This window comes from Balaenoptera ricei, chromosome X (genome assembly GCF_028023285.1).
Source record: "Balaenoptera ricei isolate mBalRic1 chromosome X, mBalRic1.hap2, whole genome shotgun sequence".
Taxonomy (NCBI): Eukaryota; Metazoa; Chordata; class Mammalia; order Artiodactyla; family Balaenopteridae; genus Balaenoptera; species Balaenoptera ricei.
The window spans coordinates 106,113,852-106,132,912 of record NC_082660.1 but is presented as its reverse complement, the minus strand read 5'-3'; the positions used below and the strand labels follow the sequence as shown (position 1 = coordinate 106,132,912).

At 35.9% G+C, this 19,061-nt stretch overlaps 1 protein-coding gene across 1 annotated transcript in view; it reads right to left on the bottom strand.

The window, feature by feature from the left end:
• WDR44 (WD repeat domain 44) overlaps window positions 1-19,061 on the bottom strand; it is an 82,604-nt gene that overhangs the window by 35,936 nt on the left and 27,607 nt on the right. The window contains exons 3-10 of the mRNA XM_059910958.1: window positions 17,176-17,250; window positions 12,416-13,055; window positions 11,797-11,927; window positions 10,083-10,178; window positions 8,326-8,462; window positions 7,125-7,208; window positions 1,283-1,389; window positions 380-531 (exon numbers count right to left, since the gene is read on the bottom strand). Of these exons, the coding sequence (XP_059766941.1) occupies window positions 380-531; window positions 1,283-1,389; window positions 7,125-7,208; window positions 8,326-8,462; window positions 10,083-10,178; window positions 11,797-11,927; window positions 12,416-13,055; window positions 17,176-17,250 (1,422 nt within the window). The remainder of the gene's footprint in view (window positions 1-379; window positions 532-1,282; window positions 1,390-7,124; window positions 7,209-8,325; window positions 8,463-10,082; window positions 10,179-11,796; window positions 11,928-12,415; window positions 13,056-17,175; window positions 17,251-19,061) is intronic.

Genomic DNA, 19,061 nt, shown 5'->3' with positions numbered 1-19,061 from the left:
CACTTTACAAAATATATTGAGCTTCTGAAATATTTGTATAAATTATTTAAAATATACCAGGGAGCATTTTAAACATTGTTCAAAGTGACAGATCACCCTTAACTGCTTTAAAGTTTGGTACCTTTCTCTGGTAAAAGAAAGTTTGCATAGCTTTCTTAATAATACAGGCCTAGAGTTTACTTATTCAATAAGTCACTTCTTGAACAATGATTCAGAGACAGACTTTGCATTACCTATTTATTAAATCATATTATTATCAATTCACTCTTCATGGCTCAGGCTAGCAAAATTACATACATAAGACATCAGCTTTATAGAAACCAAAGTATTTCTCTCAATGAAAACAGAATCAATCCTGAAAAATAAAAAGGTTGCTTACCATATGTTCACCACTAAGATCTTGTACCACTTTGATCTGATCAAAATCATAAGGTCCTTTGAAGCCATGTGCTGCTTTGAATTTAACTGGTCTTGTGTATGGCATTCCTTCATCATCACTTGATGAAGGATCATCTTGATCAGTATGAAACACTGAAAAGCAATAGAAATCATCACTAGCTAATGTAGATGTTGCTACTGTCATATTTTCATAAGTACTGCTTACCAAGAAAATTCATTAATTGGAAAAGCAAAATCTGTCTATTACTAAATAGCATATTGGTTAGCAGCATGGAATCTGGTACAAGATTGCCTGGGTCCAAATCCAGCTCTGCCATTTATTATCTGTGTGACTATGGGCAAGGTATTTGACCTTTCTGTGCCTCAGTTTTCTCATCTATAAAATGGGGATAATAATGGTACTTACCTCATAGAGTTTTTAAGAGGATTAAACGAGTTAACACAGGTGAAAGTGTTTGGAACAGTGTCTGGCACAGAATAAATACTATGTAAGTGTTTATTAAATAAAACAAATGAGCACAATTATAACAAAGGCATAGGAAGTTAAGGTGTGGAAATTCAGAAAATTTACCTAATTTTGAGAATATTTATAAACACTAAATAGCCTTACAAAACGAATTTACAACTGATTACTGAACACTCAACTCTTCCAGGTTGCTAGTCACAAAGTATGTACAAATTCATGTTTAAGATGCATAAATTCATTTTTCTTCCCACTCATAAAATTGATAGTGAGAGTAACATGATTTATTGAAATGCTAAGATATTAGCTATTAAGGTTTATTACTTTCAATAAAATAGAATGCTTCTTACAAACTACAGGCTAAATTTAAATGATCACAAATCAATTAAGTATTCAGTTGAAATGTTCTATTTCACTTACCTTCGTCTCTAACACTTTTAACTTTATTCACAGCACGTTCACCGTATTCCTCAGCAAGGTGCTTTGCTCTCTTTACTGATTTTCCTAGGAACTTCTTTAGTTGAGTCCTTAACAAAAATACCAAAAAACAAAACAAAAACAAAAAACCCAACCCAAATTACTTCTTATTAACTCAACTAACTGTAAAAGTTCAACAATTCACAGAAAATCTCATGAGCTGTGACTGGTAAAGTGTATCATTTTGAAATAACTCCTTTTGTATATACATAGCAGGTCTTTGAGTTCCCAAATCCCTTGTTCTATGGAATAAATATACTCAAATCAATATGGCTACAAAGGAAATATAGGCAGTTCCCCGCAGTGTACAATATCATATCCTCTAGAGCACTAGTTTTCAGTGGTGGATAATAATCACTTGGTGGGAACGGAGTGGGAGGGGAGTGTTTTAAAGTGCAGATATCTGGGCCCCATCCCCGGAACATGTGATTTAGAGGGTCTGGGGGTGAGGCCATGAATCTGCAAGAGAATTGCTTTGAGAAGACTGCTCTAGGGAGTCATCCTTAAGAACATATTTTACCAATACAAAGAAACTGTAAAGAGGTATTTACTTATAAAATAAAATGCTTTGGTAGCCTAAGATGCCCCTTGTCCCTTCTCTTTCCATTTGGGTATTAGCACGCAATATAGTTAGGCTGAGCTTTCCCAGTAGGTATTCCCAAACACAATGTAATGCAAATATGCATCTCAGGCTTGCATAAATAGGACTTATTTATTGCTTTTTCAATTATCTAAGTCTCAAATTTCATATATTAAAATTATAAAAAACAAAGCACCATACATGATATTTAAAACCAAACAAAATTTACAGACCAGGGGTAAATTTTTACCAATTCACGGGAGCTCATGAAATTTAGGATAGTATTTGAAAAAGGTGCCAAGCATATATACAAAGATGTTCACTGCAATATTGTTTAGAATAGATAAAAAGTAGAGATAAACTGAATTTTCACTAACAGAGGAATGGATAAATAAGTTATGGTATATCCTTACAATGGAATGCAATAAAATAAATGAGACTAACCTCAGTTCTTTTTTTTTTTAATTAATGAATTAATTTATTTATTTATTTTTGGCTGCTTTGGTTCTTCGTTGCTGTGCACGGCTTTCTCTAGTTGTGGCGAGCGGGGTCTACTCTTTGTTGCGGTGCACAGGCTTCTCATTGCGGTGGCTTCTCTTGTTGTGGAGCACGGGTTCTAGGCGTGTGGGTTTCAGTAGTTGTGGCACGTGGGCTCAGTAGTTGTGGCTCACGGGCTCTAGAGCACAGGCTCAGTCGTTGTGGCACACGGGCTTAGTTGCTCCGCGGCATGTAGGATTTTCCCAGACCAGGGCTTGAACCCGTGTCCCCTGCACTGGCAGGTGGATTCTTAACCACTGTGCCACCAGGGAAGCCCTAACCTCAGTTCTTGAAATGTACCAAGCTTTTAGTCACCTCAAGGCCTTTGGATGGGTAGTTATTTCTGCCTGGAACACTTCTCCCTTGGCTAATTTCTACTCATCTTTTAGGTCTCAGAACAAATAGCTCTCTTTTAAAAAAGCCCTCCGTGACTCTTTAGAACAGATTTTCCTGTTATACACTCCCATAGCACCCCATATATTCTTTTATAGTAATTACTACAAACATAGTTAGATTTATCTGTGTAATTACATGTTTAGTGTCTGTTTCTCTTATTTAACTGGAAGCTCTATGAGGGTAGAGACTACGATTGTCTTCCTAACGATTTTATCTGCAGCACCAAACTCCCATGTCTAACTGACAGAAAGACTACAATATGTTACAATTGGTACTGATATGAAGAGATGTCCATTACATAATAGGTATTTTTTTTAAAAAGTCAATAAACTATAGACACAGTATAACTTCACTTTTGTGAGAAAAAATTCTATGGTGGGGACTTCCCTGGTGGCACAGTGGTTAAGAATCCACGTGCCAATGCAGGGGACACAGGTTCGATCCCTGGTCTGGGAAGATCCCACATGCCGTGGAGCAACTAAGCTCGTGCGCCACAACTACTGAGCCTGCGCTCTAGAGCCCACGAGCCACAACTACTGAGCCTGCGCTCTAGAGCCCACGAGCCACAACTACTGAGCCTGTGTGCCACAACTAGTGAAACCCACGCGCCTAGAGCCTGTGCTCCGCAACAAGAGAAGCCACCGCAATGAGAAGCCCACACCCGGCAAAGAAGAGTAGCCCCCGCTCGCCGCAACTAGAGAAAGCCCACGCACAGCAATGAAGACCCAATGCAGCCAAAAATAAATAAATTAAAAAAAAAATTCTATGGTGAACATACCTAAAGATTATTTCTGGGGGTGCGAGTATGAGAGACTTTCATTTTCTTTTTTACCCATTTCTGTATTACTTTTGATAATCATAAAACATAGATGATAAACCTTTTTTTTTTTGGCCACACCACACGGCTTGTGGGATCTTAGTTCCCTGAGCAGGGATCGAACCCGGGCCCTCGGCAGTGAAAGTGTGGAGTGCTAACCACTGGACCGCCAGGGAATTCCCAGGTAAACCTTTTTTTCTGAGGTATAGTTGATTTATAATATTATATTAGTTTCAGGTGTATAATGTAGTGATTCAAACTTTTTATAGATTATACTCCACCTATGGTCAATTAATCTATGACAAAGGAGGCAAGAATACACATTGGAGAAACGACAGTCTCTTCAATAAGTGGTGCTGGGAAAACTGGACAGCTACATGTAAAAGAATGAAATTAGAACATTTTCTAACACCATACACAAAAATAAACTCAAAATGGATTAAAGACCTCAATGTAAGACCAGATACTACAAAACTCTTAGAGGAAAACATAGGCAGAACACTCTGACATAAATCGCAGCAAGATCTTTTTGGATCCACCTCCTAGAGTAATGAAAATAAAAACAAAAATAAACAAATGGGACCCAATTAAACTTAAAAGCTTTTGCACAGCAAAGGAAACCATAAACAAAGAAAGCCCACAGAATGGGAGAAAATATTTGCAAACGAAGTGACAGACAAGGGATTCATTTCCAAAATATACAAAACAGCTCATGCAGCTCAATATCAAAAAAAACCAAACAACCCAGTCAAAAAATGGGCAGAAGATCTAAATAGACATTTCTCCAAAGAAGACATACAGATGGCCAAAAAGCACACGAAAAGATGTTCAACATCACTAATTATAAGAGAAATGCAAATCAAAACTACAATGAGGTATCACCTCACACTGGTCAGAATGGCCATCATCAGAAAGTCTACAAACAATAAATGCTGGAGAGGGTGTGGAGAAAAGGGAACCCTCTTGCACTGTTGGTAGGAATGTAAATTGGTACAGCCACTATGGAGAACAGTATGGAGGTTCCTTAAAAAACTAAAAGAACTACCATATGATCCAGCAATCCCACTTCTCTGGGCATATATCTGGAGAAAAACATACTTTGAAAAGATACACGCACCCCAACGTTCATACCAGCACTACTCACAATAGCCAAGACACGGAAGCAACCTAAATGTCCATCAACAGAGGAATGGATAAAGAAGATGTGGTACATATATACAATGGAATATTACTCAGTCATAAAAAAAGAATGAAATACTGCCATTTGCAGCAACATGGACGGACCTAGAGGTTATCATACTAAGTGAAGTAAGTCAGACAGGGAAAGACAAATATCACATGATATCACTTACATGTGGAATCTAAAAACAAGGATACAAATGAACTTATTTACAAAAGAGAAATATACTCACAGACTTCGAAAACAAACTTACGGTTACCAAAGGGGAAAGGTGTGGGGGGGAGGGATAAATTAGGAGTTTGGAATTATCATATACACACTACTATATATAAAATAGATTATCAACAAGGACCTACTGTATAGCACAGGGAAGTCTACTCAATATTGAGTAATAACCTATATGGGAAAAGAATCTGAAAAAGAATGGATATATGTATAACTGAATCACTTTGCTGTACACCTGTAAAACTAACATGCTATTGTAAATCAACTATACTCCAATATAAAATAAAAATTAAAGTTATTATAAAATAGTGGCTATATTCACCATGCTGTACAATATATCCTTGTAGCTTATTTATTTTACACATAGTAGTTTGTACCTCTTAATTCCTTACCCCTATCTTGCCTCTCCCCCCTTCCCTCTCCCCACTGGTAACCACTAATTTGTTCTCTATATCTGTGCTACAGAGATTACATACAGATATAGAGATTAAAAACAGATAAACCATTTTAAAAATCACAATAAGGTCTCTGCTACCTATAACTCTGAAGTTATATTTTCTGGTTAACTATAGGTTTGTACTACTTTAAGCAAGAAAACAGATATTTTAATCATTTTGGATGAGAACATTTCTAAAATACATACTTTTGTGCCCTCTTCAATGGCACTTAATGCTCGATAAGTTTCTTTCTTTAATAAATAGGGTCAGTTACCATCTTTACTATTCTTTAATACATTCAAGGCTTTTCAAATGGATTGCAAGTGAGCCATAATATTGGTTCCCCTCTCAGCCTTCAAGGCAACAGGGTAGGGCCCAGAGAAACCAGAACCCTGGGCCAGTCTCTTTTGGCCATCAGCTGCCTCATCAGTTTACCCCAGGGTTCAGTGCAAATAATATCATGTTCTGTATGTCACAACATGAGAAGAAGTTGAAAGCACTGCCATGTGAAATGGTTGTGCAATGTGTGAGTCCTTTTCTATCATTTTCCTGATTCCTCTCTTGCAATCAGAGTATTATCTGACATTCTTATGTGCTGATTTACATGTCAGTCTGCTGCTTCTATTTTGCTCTGAGATCAGATACCAGATGACCAGATTTTTAGAAATTATGTAAGAAGTAAGTATAAAGGCTTTGAATAAACCTGAGGAGCTTTTCTTTTAAAAAATAATGAGCTTTAGTGCATGGAGCAAGTGACATCTTCCCTGGATGTCTATATGTCTCCTGAATAATTCTAATTCTCCGGCTCCTGATAGTTGCCATTGCTCGAAGGCCAAGGTCCAGATAGCTGAGGTGTTATCATATACCTCCACTGTGGGCATACCTGCTGTAAAAAATCTCAATGCTTTCTTTGCTATACTTGCCACACTAGGAAAAGATCAGACTTGAGTGGAGAACTCATTTTAGGCCTTAGACTGAATTATTGCCAATTAAGTGACTTGTGTATAATCAAGCAAAACCTACATGTCCAGCACTGTGCTAGATTTTTACAGGGGAAGAAGAAGAATGGTGTGATCAAAATCCTTTTGCAACATATGGTCTAGTTGTTTAACATGTATTTATCTTATTTTTTAAAATCAGAAAACAGTTTAAGATAATATAAAATATAAACAGCAAATGTAAGTTACGTAGACAATAGGTGTCATTGAAATTGAGAACAGGAAAAACTTTACTATGAACTGGAGTAGTCAGGAAGAATCTCACGTAGTTGGGTTTAGAAAGAAATAGGATTTGGAGAGATGAGAAATGGAAAAAGCAACTTCAAGGACAATCATGTTCTTCTACCAACACTTCTGGCACCTACCATCAGAAAAATATAAGCATGATGCAAAATGTATTGATCATTTACTGTATGTCAGATGCTATAAAAATGACCAAGACAGCCTCAAGGAACTCATAATCCATTGCCTGAGGGCAGGGAGTGGTAGTGGTGGATGGACATATAAACTGGACAGAGTATAGATTTAAAATATGGCAGCTCTCATATATATATATATATTTTTTTCTTTTAAATAAAAGCCTGAAATGAAGAAAAGGGATGTACTGTAACTCACGTTTTCTGTTTTAACCTTCCACCATCAGTATCTGTTTGTTGAGACTGTAACTTCTCTTCATCATCTGACTGTGCTGCGTCATTACTACAAGAAGAAGTAGTCATTTTATAAGAAGCCATTTCCCCAATACTTCTCAAAAATCTCTATGTATACTTAGTATACAATTAGCTAATCAGTGTAAGAAAAAAATGTTAACATGCTTTATATAAGTTTAATTTAAATGATGACCCTGAGAATTTAAAGACCTGAAAGATCATAGAGTAGAATCTTTAAGCAAGGTGCAATGTACATACAAAATGCAAATGAATGCAATTTAGGAATTTAAGAAAAACCTAACACAAACAAGGCTTTTTGCTGGGCAAAACATGCTGCACAGAAATGACACATTAACTTATAAATATCTCCCTCCTTACTTACCAGGCACATCATGTGAAAGCTTTGCTTTCACAGATATTATTTCTTAGTTCTACATACATCTCACAGTAAAGTCAATCACCTCACTCTAAAGACACTTTCTGACCCTAAAAAGACAATACAATTATTTATAACATTTCTGATCCTTAAAGCAAGGTTTCAGAAGACCAGGAGTTTATCCCACATGGCTTTTTAGCTTCATGTGTTCTAATATTGTCTCTAGTATAATATTGGGTTGGCCGAAAAGTTTGTTCGGGTTTTCTGTAAGATGTTATAGCAAAACCCGAACAAACTTTTTGGCCAATCCAATATAAATCATTTTAAAAGAAGACAAACCAAATACTATGAGATTTAAGATATATATATATATTTTTCCCCAAGTAATTGTACAACCTTGAGAACAAAGCTGGATAAAGAAAATGTGACACACACACACACACTCTCACAGAAGAATATTATTTAGCCATAAAAAGGAAGGAAATCCAGCCATTTGTGACAACATGGATGGACCTTGGGAGCATTAAGCTAAATGAAATAACAGACAGAGAAAGACAAATACTTTATGATATCACTTATATGTGGAATCTTAAAAAAAAAGCTCATTTTAAAAAAGAGAGAGAAAAAAGTTTAAGAATACATACATTAACTAACTCTAATTTTAATTCTAACTTTAAAATTAGAAGACTGAATGAAACCAAATTAGGGACTCTCATAGTTCATAAACAGAGAACTTTTCACCACTCTGAATGAAATACTACAAATGATAAATAATAACATTAGGCCATACCTTACATATTCCTTAGTCCTTCTCATGATGTGTAGAGTGAGAGGATTAATACCTGTTGGCAGTTTCTCTTCTGCAAGACTCAAAGGTATTTCTTCTCCAGTATCCAGATTCTTAATCATTACACTGGCTAAAATTTCCTGAAGTAAAAAATAACACCGAGAGTACCTATAATTTAATTATCTTTTTGAATCTACAAAATCCTCAAAAATTCAAGCTAAGAACTTTCTAGATACATTCAGTACTATGTACAATTTAAACATTTTTAGTGAGATACAATTTCCACACCACAAAATGCACTCATTTAAAGCGTATAATTCGGGCTTCCCTGGTGGTGCAGTGGTTGAGAATCTGCCTGCTAATGCAGGGGACATGGGTTCGAGCCCTGGTCTGGGAAGATCCCACATGCTACAGAGCAACTAGGCCCGTGAGCCGCAACTACTGAGCCTGCGCGTCTGGAGCCTGTGCTCCGCAACAAGAGAGGCCGCGATAGAGGCCCGCGCACCGCGATGAAGAGTGGCCCCCGCTTGCCGCAACTAGAGAAAGCCCTCGCATAGAAATGAAGACCCAACATACCCAAAAATAAATAAATAAATAAATAAATAAATTAAAGAAAAAGAAAAGAAACTTTAAAAAAAAAAAAAAAAATAAAGCGTATAATTCAATGGTTCTGAGTACATTCACAGAGTTGTGCAATTATCACCATTATCTAAGTTTAGAACACTTCTACCTCCCCCAAAAGAAACCATATACCCATTAGCTGTCATGCCGTATTCCCCTCTCCTCCCAGTCCCTGGCAACCACGAATCTACTTTTTTCCTCTATGGATTTGCCTATTCGGGACATTTCATATAAATTAAATCATATAGTATGTAGTTTTTTGTGATTGGCTTCTTTCACTTAGCATCATGCTGTCAAGGTTCATCCATATTGCAGCATGTATCTCTTTCCTTTTAATTGCCAAAAAATAGTCCACATGGATGGATATACTACATTTTATTTATCCATTCATCGGTGTTGGACATTTGTGTCGTTTCCACACTTTCGCTAATATGAACACCTATGTATATTTTTTGTGTGGATGTATGTTTTCCTTTCTCTTTGGTGTATACATAGGATTGGTATTGCTGGGTCATGGTAACTCGATGCTTAATATTTTGAGGAACTACCAAACTGTTTTCCAAAGTACAATAATTTTTTTAAATGTACTGTTTAAAAGAAACAAAAATTAAGATTTTGCTTCAAAACTTCATTCTGAATAAATCGGCCAATAGATGTATACTAAATTTTAAGGTAAGAATTAAACATTGAGTCTGTATACACTGTACATAATCTAATATGTATAAAAACATATACCTATAATATCAAGTTTTTTTTAAGCCCACTTTCGATAAAACATAGGCCTTGCTTTCAATACACTTATTGCACCATATAATTATGTGAAAGGGCAAGTTTAAGTCAGAGTTCAAACTCCAGCATATTAAAAAAAAAAAAACTAAGACAATCTTCAATTTTCATTTTTTCCTCTACATTATGATTTTTTTGCCTAACAGCAATAAAGCTAATTTTTTAAAATCATGGTAAAATATATATAATACAAAATTTACCATTTTAACCACTTTTAATTGTACAGTTCAGCGGCATCAAGTACATTTACATTGTCGTGCAACCATCATCACCATTCATCTCTAGAATTTTTTCATCTTCTCATCATGACCTTTATATTTTATGTTTTCAAGAACAAAAAAATCTAATTATACCTCATCAGTAAGCTCTCTCCCAGAGTTGGATCTAGGTCTCTGAGGGCCCATCACTTCACCTGCTATTGTCTGCCCATCAGGTGCTTTTCCATTTTCCTGAAATTATAATTTTATAAACAGAAAGTAGACTGAATCAATTTCTATAAATATTCAATTATTCATTACCACACACAGTTCTAAAGAATTCCATAATACACATAATGGAGTCTACTAAAAATTTAAATGGAGCACTCCATTTCAGTCTTTTATTATTCCCAGCATGCTGAAAAACATTAGGTACCAAAAGTGTTGCTGCTCATGAAATAATGTCTGAGTAGTCTTGAAAGCAAATAAATGTTCTATTTGAACCTGGCCCAAAAGCAGTTCTCTACCAGTAAAATGCCAGCACTAATACTGCCATTAATCAGAGCTATACACATGGCTATCTTGAGGGTAGGGGTTGGCAAACTTTTTCTGTAGAGCCAGATAGTAAATATTTTAAGCTTTTTGCTTCATATATAGTGTCTGTTGCATATTCTTTTTTTAAAAATAACCCTTTAAAAATATAAAGACCATTTTTAGCTTGGGGACCCTACAAAATCAGGCCACTGTTGACCTCTGCTCTAAGGCTCTGAAAAGACTATAGTGTCTTTTTGTGTGTGTATGTGCTTTGAATTTTATTCCAAGTTCCAGTGGCCACAGAATCCTTGATTTTTAAAAAAAATTTTATTTTATATTGAAGTATAGTTGATTAACAATGTTGTGTTAGTTTCAGGTGTACAGCAAAGTGATTCAGTTATACATATACATGTATCTATTCTTTTCCAAGTTCTTTCCCCTTTTAGGTTATTACAGAATATTGAGCAGAGTTCCCTGTGCTGTACAGTAGGTCCTTGTTGATTATCTATTTTATATATAGTAGTGTGTATACGTTAATCCCAAACTCCTAATTTATCCCTCCCCCCACCTTTCCCCTTTGGTAACCATAAGTTTGTTTTCCAAGTCTGTATGTTTCTGTTTTGTAAATAAGTTCATTTGTATCATTTTTTTTTAGATTCCGATATCATATGATATTTGTCTTTCTCTGTCTGACTTACTTCGCTTAGTATGATAGTATCTCCCAGTCGGCTAACCTGCTCTAACCACAGCTACCACATAAGTAACCCCCTTGAATCCCAGAATTTGGCGGTGGTAGAAATTCATGTTATCAAGTCCTTTCTATTGCCTCATATATGGATATATAGCCTAGTGTATGAAGTTTTTTTCAGGATTAGGAAAAGGAAATTATAAAAAATAAAAGTCCCCAATTTTGACCACTATAGGTCAGATAAATGAAGATTATAGTTGGTATTTATTAATAAATATTACATATAGCAGCATCTGTCACTTTTTGAATATCTACTACATGCCAGGTACTTGGCATACCCTAGCTCATGTCAACCTTGCAAGAAACCTTCAAGGAAGGTTTTCCCCTCATTTCATCAATGAGCCATCTCAGACTCAGATGTTAAATAGCTTGCCAGAATCAGCCAGCTACTTAAGTAGCAGAGCTAGACAAGGGATGTAAGGTAGCCAGGTTTTGGGGACAAGGAAATATTTGGCCTGGAGAAGAAAAGAAGGTTCAACAATCAACAAACCAAAACCAAAACCAAAACCTAAACCAAAACCATCAACAAACCAGCCAGTTGCAGAAAGTTGAGAAAGCCTGTATCAAATATAACACAAATTCACCAACCTGGGCAGTAACTATTTTATCTCCACTGGTAGCACTTGCCAAATCAAGAGAAGGCTGAGAATCTTTGACTGTACTCTCTGAAGCCATGTTTGTAGTTAGGAGAGTATCAGATGTAATATTCTCTTTGGGAACTGCAATAATAATAACAACAACAACAACTAATATTTATATAAGACCTTATACATAGCTTGAAAAGTGCTTTAACCTTTATCTGGCTGATGCTTAGAACAATCCTCTGAGAAAAGTGGTTTTATTACTCTCGTTTTATATATGGGGAAACCAGGGTTCAAATATGTTAAATTCCTCAAGGCTACACAACTTACACATGAAGAGAACTAGGACTTGAATTCAAATCGTAAGTGTCCAAATCCTATGCTCTTTTCACTATGCCACACTGGCTCTCCAATGGTAACAGATTTGAAAGTCTGCTGAAATGTTTAATTACAGTAATGTAACAACACCAATGTAAACATTTTGACTTTCTATTACTAAAATAAGTTTTATAACTTGGTCATCAATGTGGTTATATACAGCAAAAACTGAAAAAAAAAATCAGAAAGTTCAAGTTTCAACTCCAAAAACTCCCCACAAAAATAGCTATTTCTCAATGAATACTTGCCATCTAGATCAGGTGTCTTAAGAGCCTCAAACTCCAATTCGCTTTTCTTTTTTCTTGGTGGTGGAGCAGGTCGAGATGGAGGTGGGGGTCTAGGAGGCGGGAAATTAGTTGGAGGAGGTGGGCGTGCTGGAACAGGCTTCTTTGTACTAGCTACTATATCAGGTTCTGGAGTAAGCTGTCTTGGTGGTTTGGCAGGAGCAACTTCTTCCACAACAGCAAAATCTTTAGTAGATAAGGAGTGTGAGGACGCAGGTTCTAGAACATCACTTTCTTTGACTTCCACTGCTTCCTTGTTCAACACTTCTGTTTCAGTTTCAGGCACATTAAGCTGTTGTTCAGTTGAACTTATTTCAGTTAACTTAGTGGTTTCATCTACTGGCTTGTCACATGTGTCATCAGAAGGAAAACATTTTTTTGATTCTAATTCAGTTTCTTCAGATACATCCTGACTCTCTGCCTTTTGGGAATCTTCCTGCAGTACTTGATCTACGGCTAACAATCCAGGTATATTGCTAAGATCTGTTCCAGCCATGATAGGACTGGCAGTAGCCTGATCAGACTGTCCTTTTCCTTTGGAATCCAAAGAGTCATCTTCAAGCTGTAGTACTTTCTGACTCTCCTCAATAATACTTTCAATAATCTGATGAAAGGTTAAAAAGCAGTTGAAAAAAAAACAGTGAAGCTATTTACAAGAACAAAATAACAGCTAATCATTTATATAGTACTTACTATGTGCCAGGCAATGTTCTTAACACTTTACTTATTTTAATCTTTACAACAACCTTGTAAGATAGCACTCTTACTATCATCATTATACAAATGAGGGAACTAAGGCACAGAGGGACCAAGTGATTTGTCCAAGGTCACAAAGCTAGTAAGTGATGAAGCTGGCATAAAAGTAGGGAGTTTGGTTCCAGACACTGTACTCTTAACCATTATATAGGGAATCTGTGTTAGTACGTGTAATCACAAAAATTCAATCAACCCTGTAAAAGAAAGTTTAAACCTAAATTTACATTCAGATGCTTCATGTCATAGTTCATTTACATATTTATGCCAAGTTAGTTGCCTGCTGGTTTGAGCCTAGTTAACAAAACTATGAGAATAAAAACCACCTTGTACAAGATTTCAAGTTGTTCAGCTCTGAACTCAAGCCTGACATGGAAAGCCAGCAGATGCAGGGAGATTAATGTTCTTAAACAGGCTACATCTAATCCCCTGCTCTGCAGAGAGATGGCAGGACCATGAAAAGAGTTCAAATACCCAGCTCATCTTGCCTTTTTTCCCTTTTATTTCTTATCTACAGTTGAAAACTACAGGCAGGCTTTCTGCGTCTCCTACCAACATTTAGAAGAAAATATATTTTCTACCCAGTCCTGTTATTATTAACACAATAAATCTCCCAGCCCACTCACTTATCTTTCCACCACGGAGACATGGATGACTTCTGCTTTCTCAATTCTTTGGCTCCAGAAAGTTAACAGAATGTGTTATGGAACTATCTTGATGTGGTCTACTACAAATTCATGCCAAGTTGAACTGGATATTAAGCCGTTCAATAATATTCATCCCTGATTTCCCAGCATATTCTACATATTAATTTTTCTCAATCTTCAAATTTTTATCCTAGACCTACCTTACTTTTACCAGAGAAATATAAACTAGAGTCCACCTAATTTGTCAATTAGGTAGTTACTGAGCTCTGAGTACTTTAGCAGTAACAGAAGCCAGATTACAGTACATTTACGAATGAATAAGAGGTGAAGACATAGGAACAGCCAGCACACTCTATGTTCTCAAAAAGCTTGGCTATACATGGAAGAGGGTGCAAGAAAATGATCCAGCATTTTTATAAGCAGAGGGGAAGGAGCCAATGGAAAGGAAGATAACAAGTTCTAGAGAAGAAAGGAAAGAGGGTCTGCTGTGTATTAGACCCAGTACACACATTTGCCATTTAATCTTTACACAGACCTTGTGAGGGAGCTAGATTATCTCCCTTCTACAAAAGCAGGAATCTGAGGTAAAGGCATTAAGTATTTCGCCCAAGGTCCCACAGCTAGTAAACTACAAAGTCAAAACTGAAATCCGGGTTTTTCTCCAAAAAATCCAGTGTTCTTTATATCATTCTACTTTGGACAGGAAAAAAAAAAGAATACTAAATTCTCAGGAATGGCATGAAAAATAGGTAAAAGATGAAAACAAGTTTGCAGGTGAGGGAAGTGAGAGATGATGAAAAGGACTGAATTCAGGCTTCTTAGCCTCTAACACCTACATGCAGTGGGAAGCAAGGTTATCTGATGAAAGTAAGCAGATGCAGGTGGGCACAGTGAGCATGAGGTGAATGTAAAGGTTTCAAATAATCACTATGCAGAGTGAAAAGGCCTATGCCATCAGAGGGCTTAAAACAAGGTTGAAAATCTTAAACCTTCTCTAATCCCTTACCTGAGGACAATCTCTTCCTCTTCTGAACTCCTATCACTCTTACTGTTCATTATAATATGAACTAGAATATAAATACAGAGTAGTACATAAGCTAGCTCTATATAAACATTTTCTCCACACCTGGAAAACAAGGCCCATGTTTTCTACCTCTTGATATGCCCCCATAGCACCTATTTACAGTACCTAGCCCTGTTTCCCCACCTCCGTTCCCTGCCGGGTTTCAGGAGGTAGCAAATGGGGAAAGAACAAGAGAACAGTGAGAATCAAGACTAACATAGAAAGGATCATGCTAAAGGAACTGTTTGTTTCCTATCACCTCCCTGCTTCAAAAAAATCATTGCTTTCACAGTGACTGTAAAATAAAAACCAGATGTTTTAGTATGACATCAGAGGCCTTCCCATAATCTGGCCCTAACTTTGGTCTCTAGACTCATCGTCAAACATTCTGCACATTCCTCATCTCCACGCCTTTGGTTATGCCTTTCCTCTTCCATCTCTGCCTGCCCAAATCTTATCCATTCATCAAGAACCAGTTCAGATGCTACGTCCTCCTTCCCCATTCCTATCCTCAAGGAGAAAGTAAAGCCTCCCTTTGTGTTCTTATCAAGTTTGCAAGTTTATTTGAACACTTATTACACTCAGTTTTGTGTTTATCCAATCTTCTCCACTAAAATGTAAGTTACTGGGAACAGGGATTGTGTCCTGATCCAGGGTATAACCCCACAGCCTTTATCATTAATGTTGGATACTTAATTCACTAGAAAAGGCTAGAACGTAAAAAGTAATACCTAGAGTCTTAAGACTCACTCTATGGCTCCATAGTGTTTACTATTTTTTCAGCTTCTAAACTCTCCTTAAAAATCACTTTTTTTTGGCTACTAACTACACTTACCCATTTGTAATTTATCCCAAGAAAAAATTCTTAAAAAGGGAAAGAAAAGCTCTAGTGGAAAAACAGAAACTTTTCAAGTTTTCAACAATAAAAATGGCTAGATACATAATAATCCATTTGCTTGATGGAAGCTAATAGACCAAATGAAAACTGAGTATTAAAATCATGTAGAAATATGATGAAAATCAAAAAATGTTAAGAGGAAAAGGTAGAATATAAAATTCTGTCAAACAAAACAACACCATCACCAACAAAATTCTATCTACACTACAAATAGGCCAAAAAAAAAAAAAAAAAAAAAAAAAAAAAAAGCAAATGAGTGAGAACCAGAAGGGAATGCCAAAAAATCAAGACAGCTGTTTGTTTGTGTAGAATTGTGGGAAATTTCTGATTAAAAAAAAAAAAGGGTACCACTCTTGTTAGCTCATTCATGCTGATACACAAAACCATTTTTCCCAAAAAGGAAATTTTTCTTTTTAAAGGAAAAAGTATGATCAATATTAAAATATGTAGTCCATTAATTTCTAAATTCCGTAACGGTAGAACAATGAATCTACATTGGTGGTGATTTTGCCCAGTATCATTCCCCCAGACATTCAGTGATGTCTGGAGACATTTTTGGTTGTCAAGATGGGGTAGGGGTTGGTGGGGGGGTGGGGGGGGGCGGACGTTGACATCTAGTGAGTCAAAGCCAGGAATGCTGCTAAACAGTCTACAATGTACAGAACAATCTCTCCTTCCCCCCACAACAAAGAATTATTCACCCCAAAGGTGTTGCTGTTGAGAAACTCTGCGATAGAGGATGTGTCGTCGCATTGGTCTCTGGAAATCCACTCGCTAGAACAGTGCCTGGGGCACAGAAAACACTCAAAACTGGTATAAATGAAAAGACACACACCATTCTTTCTCCTTGGGTTTTATCCTGATACTGTGAACAACCCATTGCCAACATTTTTATCTTATGCTCAGTCTCTTCCAGTAAACCAAACCCTGAAGCTTCATATGATCAATTACTTAAAAGTTATCAAAGGTACTAGAAGAGTAATGACTTCTTGTAACCTCTAACTCCTCAAGACATTAGAATTTGCTGCACTGAGTTTTTCAGTACCTTTACTTCTTGGTACTAACCTCAAGAGTAGCTATAGCTTACTCTAATAAAAATACAAGTATAAAAAATAAAAACACATTACAAATCATTTCTCAAAATACTGATTCAAGGATAAATTACCAATTAGTTCAATTACAAAATGCCTTCTAAAAAGCCTGATGCGCCTTCAATCACAAATTCAACAGATTCAGGAACGTTTACTGAACATCCACCACGTACAGGGCACTATACTAAAAGAATATAAAAAATTTTCCACTTTAAATATACCATAAAAATATGACATCTGCTAAACTAATATTGACATTTTATCTTACAAACCTTTTTAGACACATCTTGCTTCAATTCTTGTACAGGGGACTCATTTCCAACTTTGTATGCAGAGTTCTCTGCTTCCTATTTTAAAAAGAAAAGAAACAAAGACCAAATATCTTTTCTTTAAAACTTTGTTTAAAATGGGTATAAATTAGAAATTATAGCATTAATAAATCAAAAGCCCATAAAGAGCTTAGATGTTTGTATACTGATAGATGCCCAGAGATTTTTATGCCAATTGGGACAATTTAATTTGCATAGGAAGGTTACCAATCAGCAATTTTTGATTTTTCTATTGTAATAGGATATTTTCCTTTACATGTACCCAACTTTTTAACATTAAAAAACTGTGCAGGAAGATAAGAACTACTAAGTACCTTTGTAGCTTAAAAAGATTAAGGACTTAAGCAAAGGGTTGAATTAGAATTGTTATTTTTTCCAAAGTATCGCTTCATAAATATGAATAAACACAAAAGTACATAATGAGGAAGACCATGTTCAGAGAATCATTTTCTTAAAAACTCTATACGCTTTAGATAAAAGGAATCAAGATTTAACCGGTATTAAATGAAGTCTCCAAAACAGTAACAGATGAAAAAAATTAAACCCACCAAAAATACATATATATCTACGTATACATTCATATACACATACGTACATATATATATATATTTGGGAGGTTAGAGAAGGTAAAATGGATGCTGCATTTCTGTTGGAAAAAAAATTCGGGTAAAGTAAGATAATCATACATTTGCAAATCTTAACACAATATTCTTTTCCATCTTAAGTTTTCTTTACATTTATAGAAGTACAGCAATTTGAATGTACTACTAATACTGAGAAAAAAACTTTTCATAATTCTTGGTGTACATCACAGAGCTTGTCAGAAAGTCACTATAACCATTTTTGACAGATAAGTGACCTAAGATACATAAGGATGTATGTATGTATTAAGGTAGCAATTATACAAGTATCAGGACAGGCTCCAATAATCTCTCTACTCCAGAGACTATTATAATGCTAAAGATTTAATGTGCTAGAGAAATTTCTGTAGGACTTCCAACATCTTCAAGCTGAAAAGTTGTTTCATTGAATTCCTCCCAGCATTTGGGAAATACTATCAATTCTTATACAGATTCTTCTAGAGAAAAGTTGTTTCATGGAATTTGAAGTATTAGATAAAATCTAAACTCTACCACAGCCCATGAGCACCTAACATGATATGGCTCCTGCCTACATCTTTGACATCTATATTTCTCACCTCCCTCTCCCATCACAACCACACAATTATACTTTGGCCAACTGGATGGTTCTTTACCATCCTTAGGGTCATAGCTCAGGCATTATTACATCAGAAAAGCCTTCCCTGACCACCCTGAAATAGCCATCTTGACAAGATGAGAGAGAATTCTTGAAAGCTGATGATAGTTAAGAATGGTTAATGCATATTAGAGAAACACTTTCAACTGTCCTACAAATTAACTGTATTTACCCAATTACCCTCCAATAACTGTTCATTAGTAGGGAAATCAGAAGCACTGTACAACCTTAATTCCATGGATATTTTCCCTAAGTTAACCTAAGAAAAATACATACTAATAATTCCTGTACCTCAATTTAATTTGTTTTAATACTTACAAAGATCACAGACCAAAACTGCCAAGCAATGATTAGGCTTCTATTTTATTTGGCTTTAACAAAACTCTCTTAGACTTTGAACTTCTGAAAGATATCAACTCCTATAAGGTAAACTGCTGGTAAGTCCTAGTTTTAAGGAGTGATATGGCACCTACCAGAGGATCTGATCTCTAGAGAGGTTAATTGGAAGATTTCTTAGTAAAACCTGATTTAGTATATATAGTCATCTATGATTCTCTCCTTAGTGAGCTTTA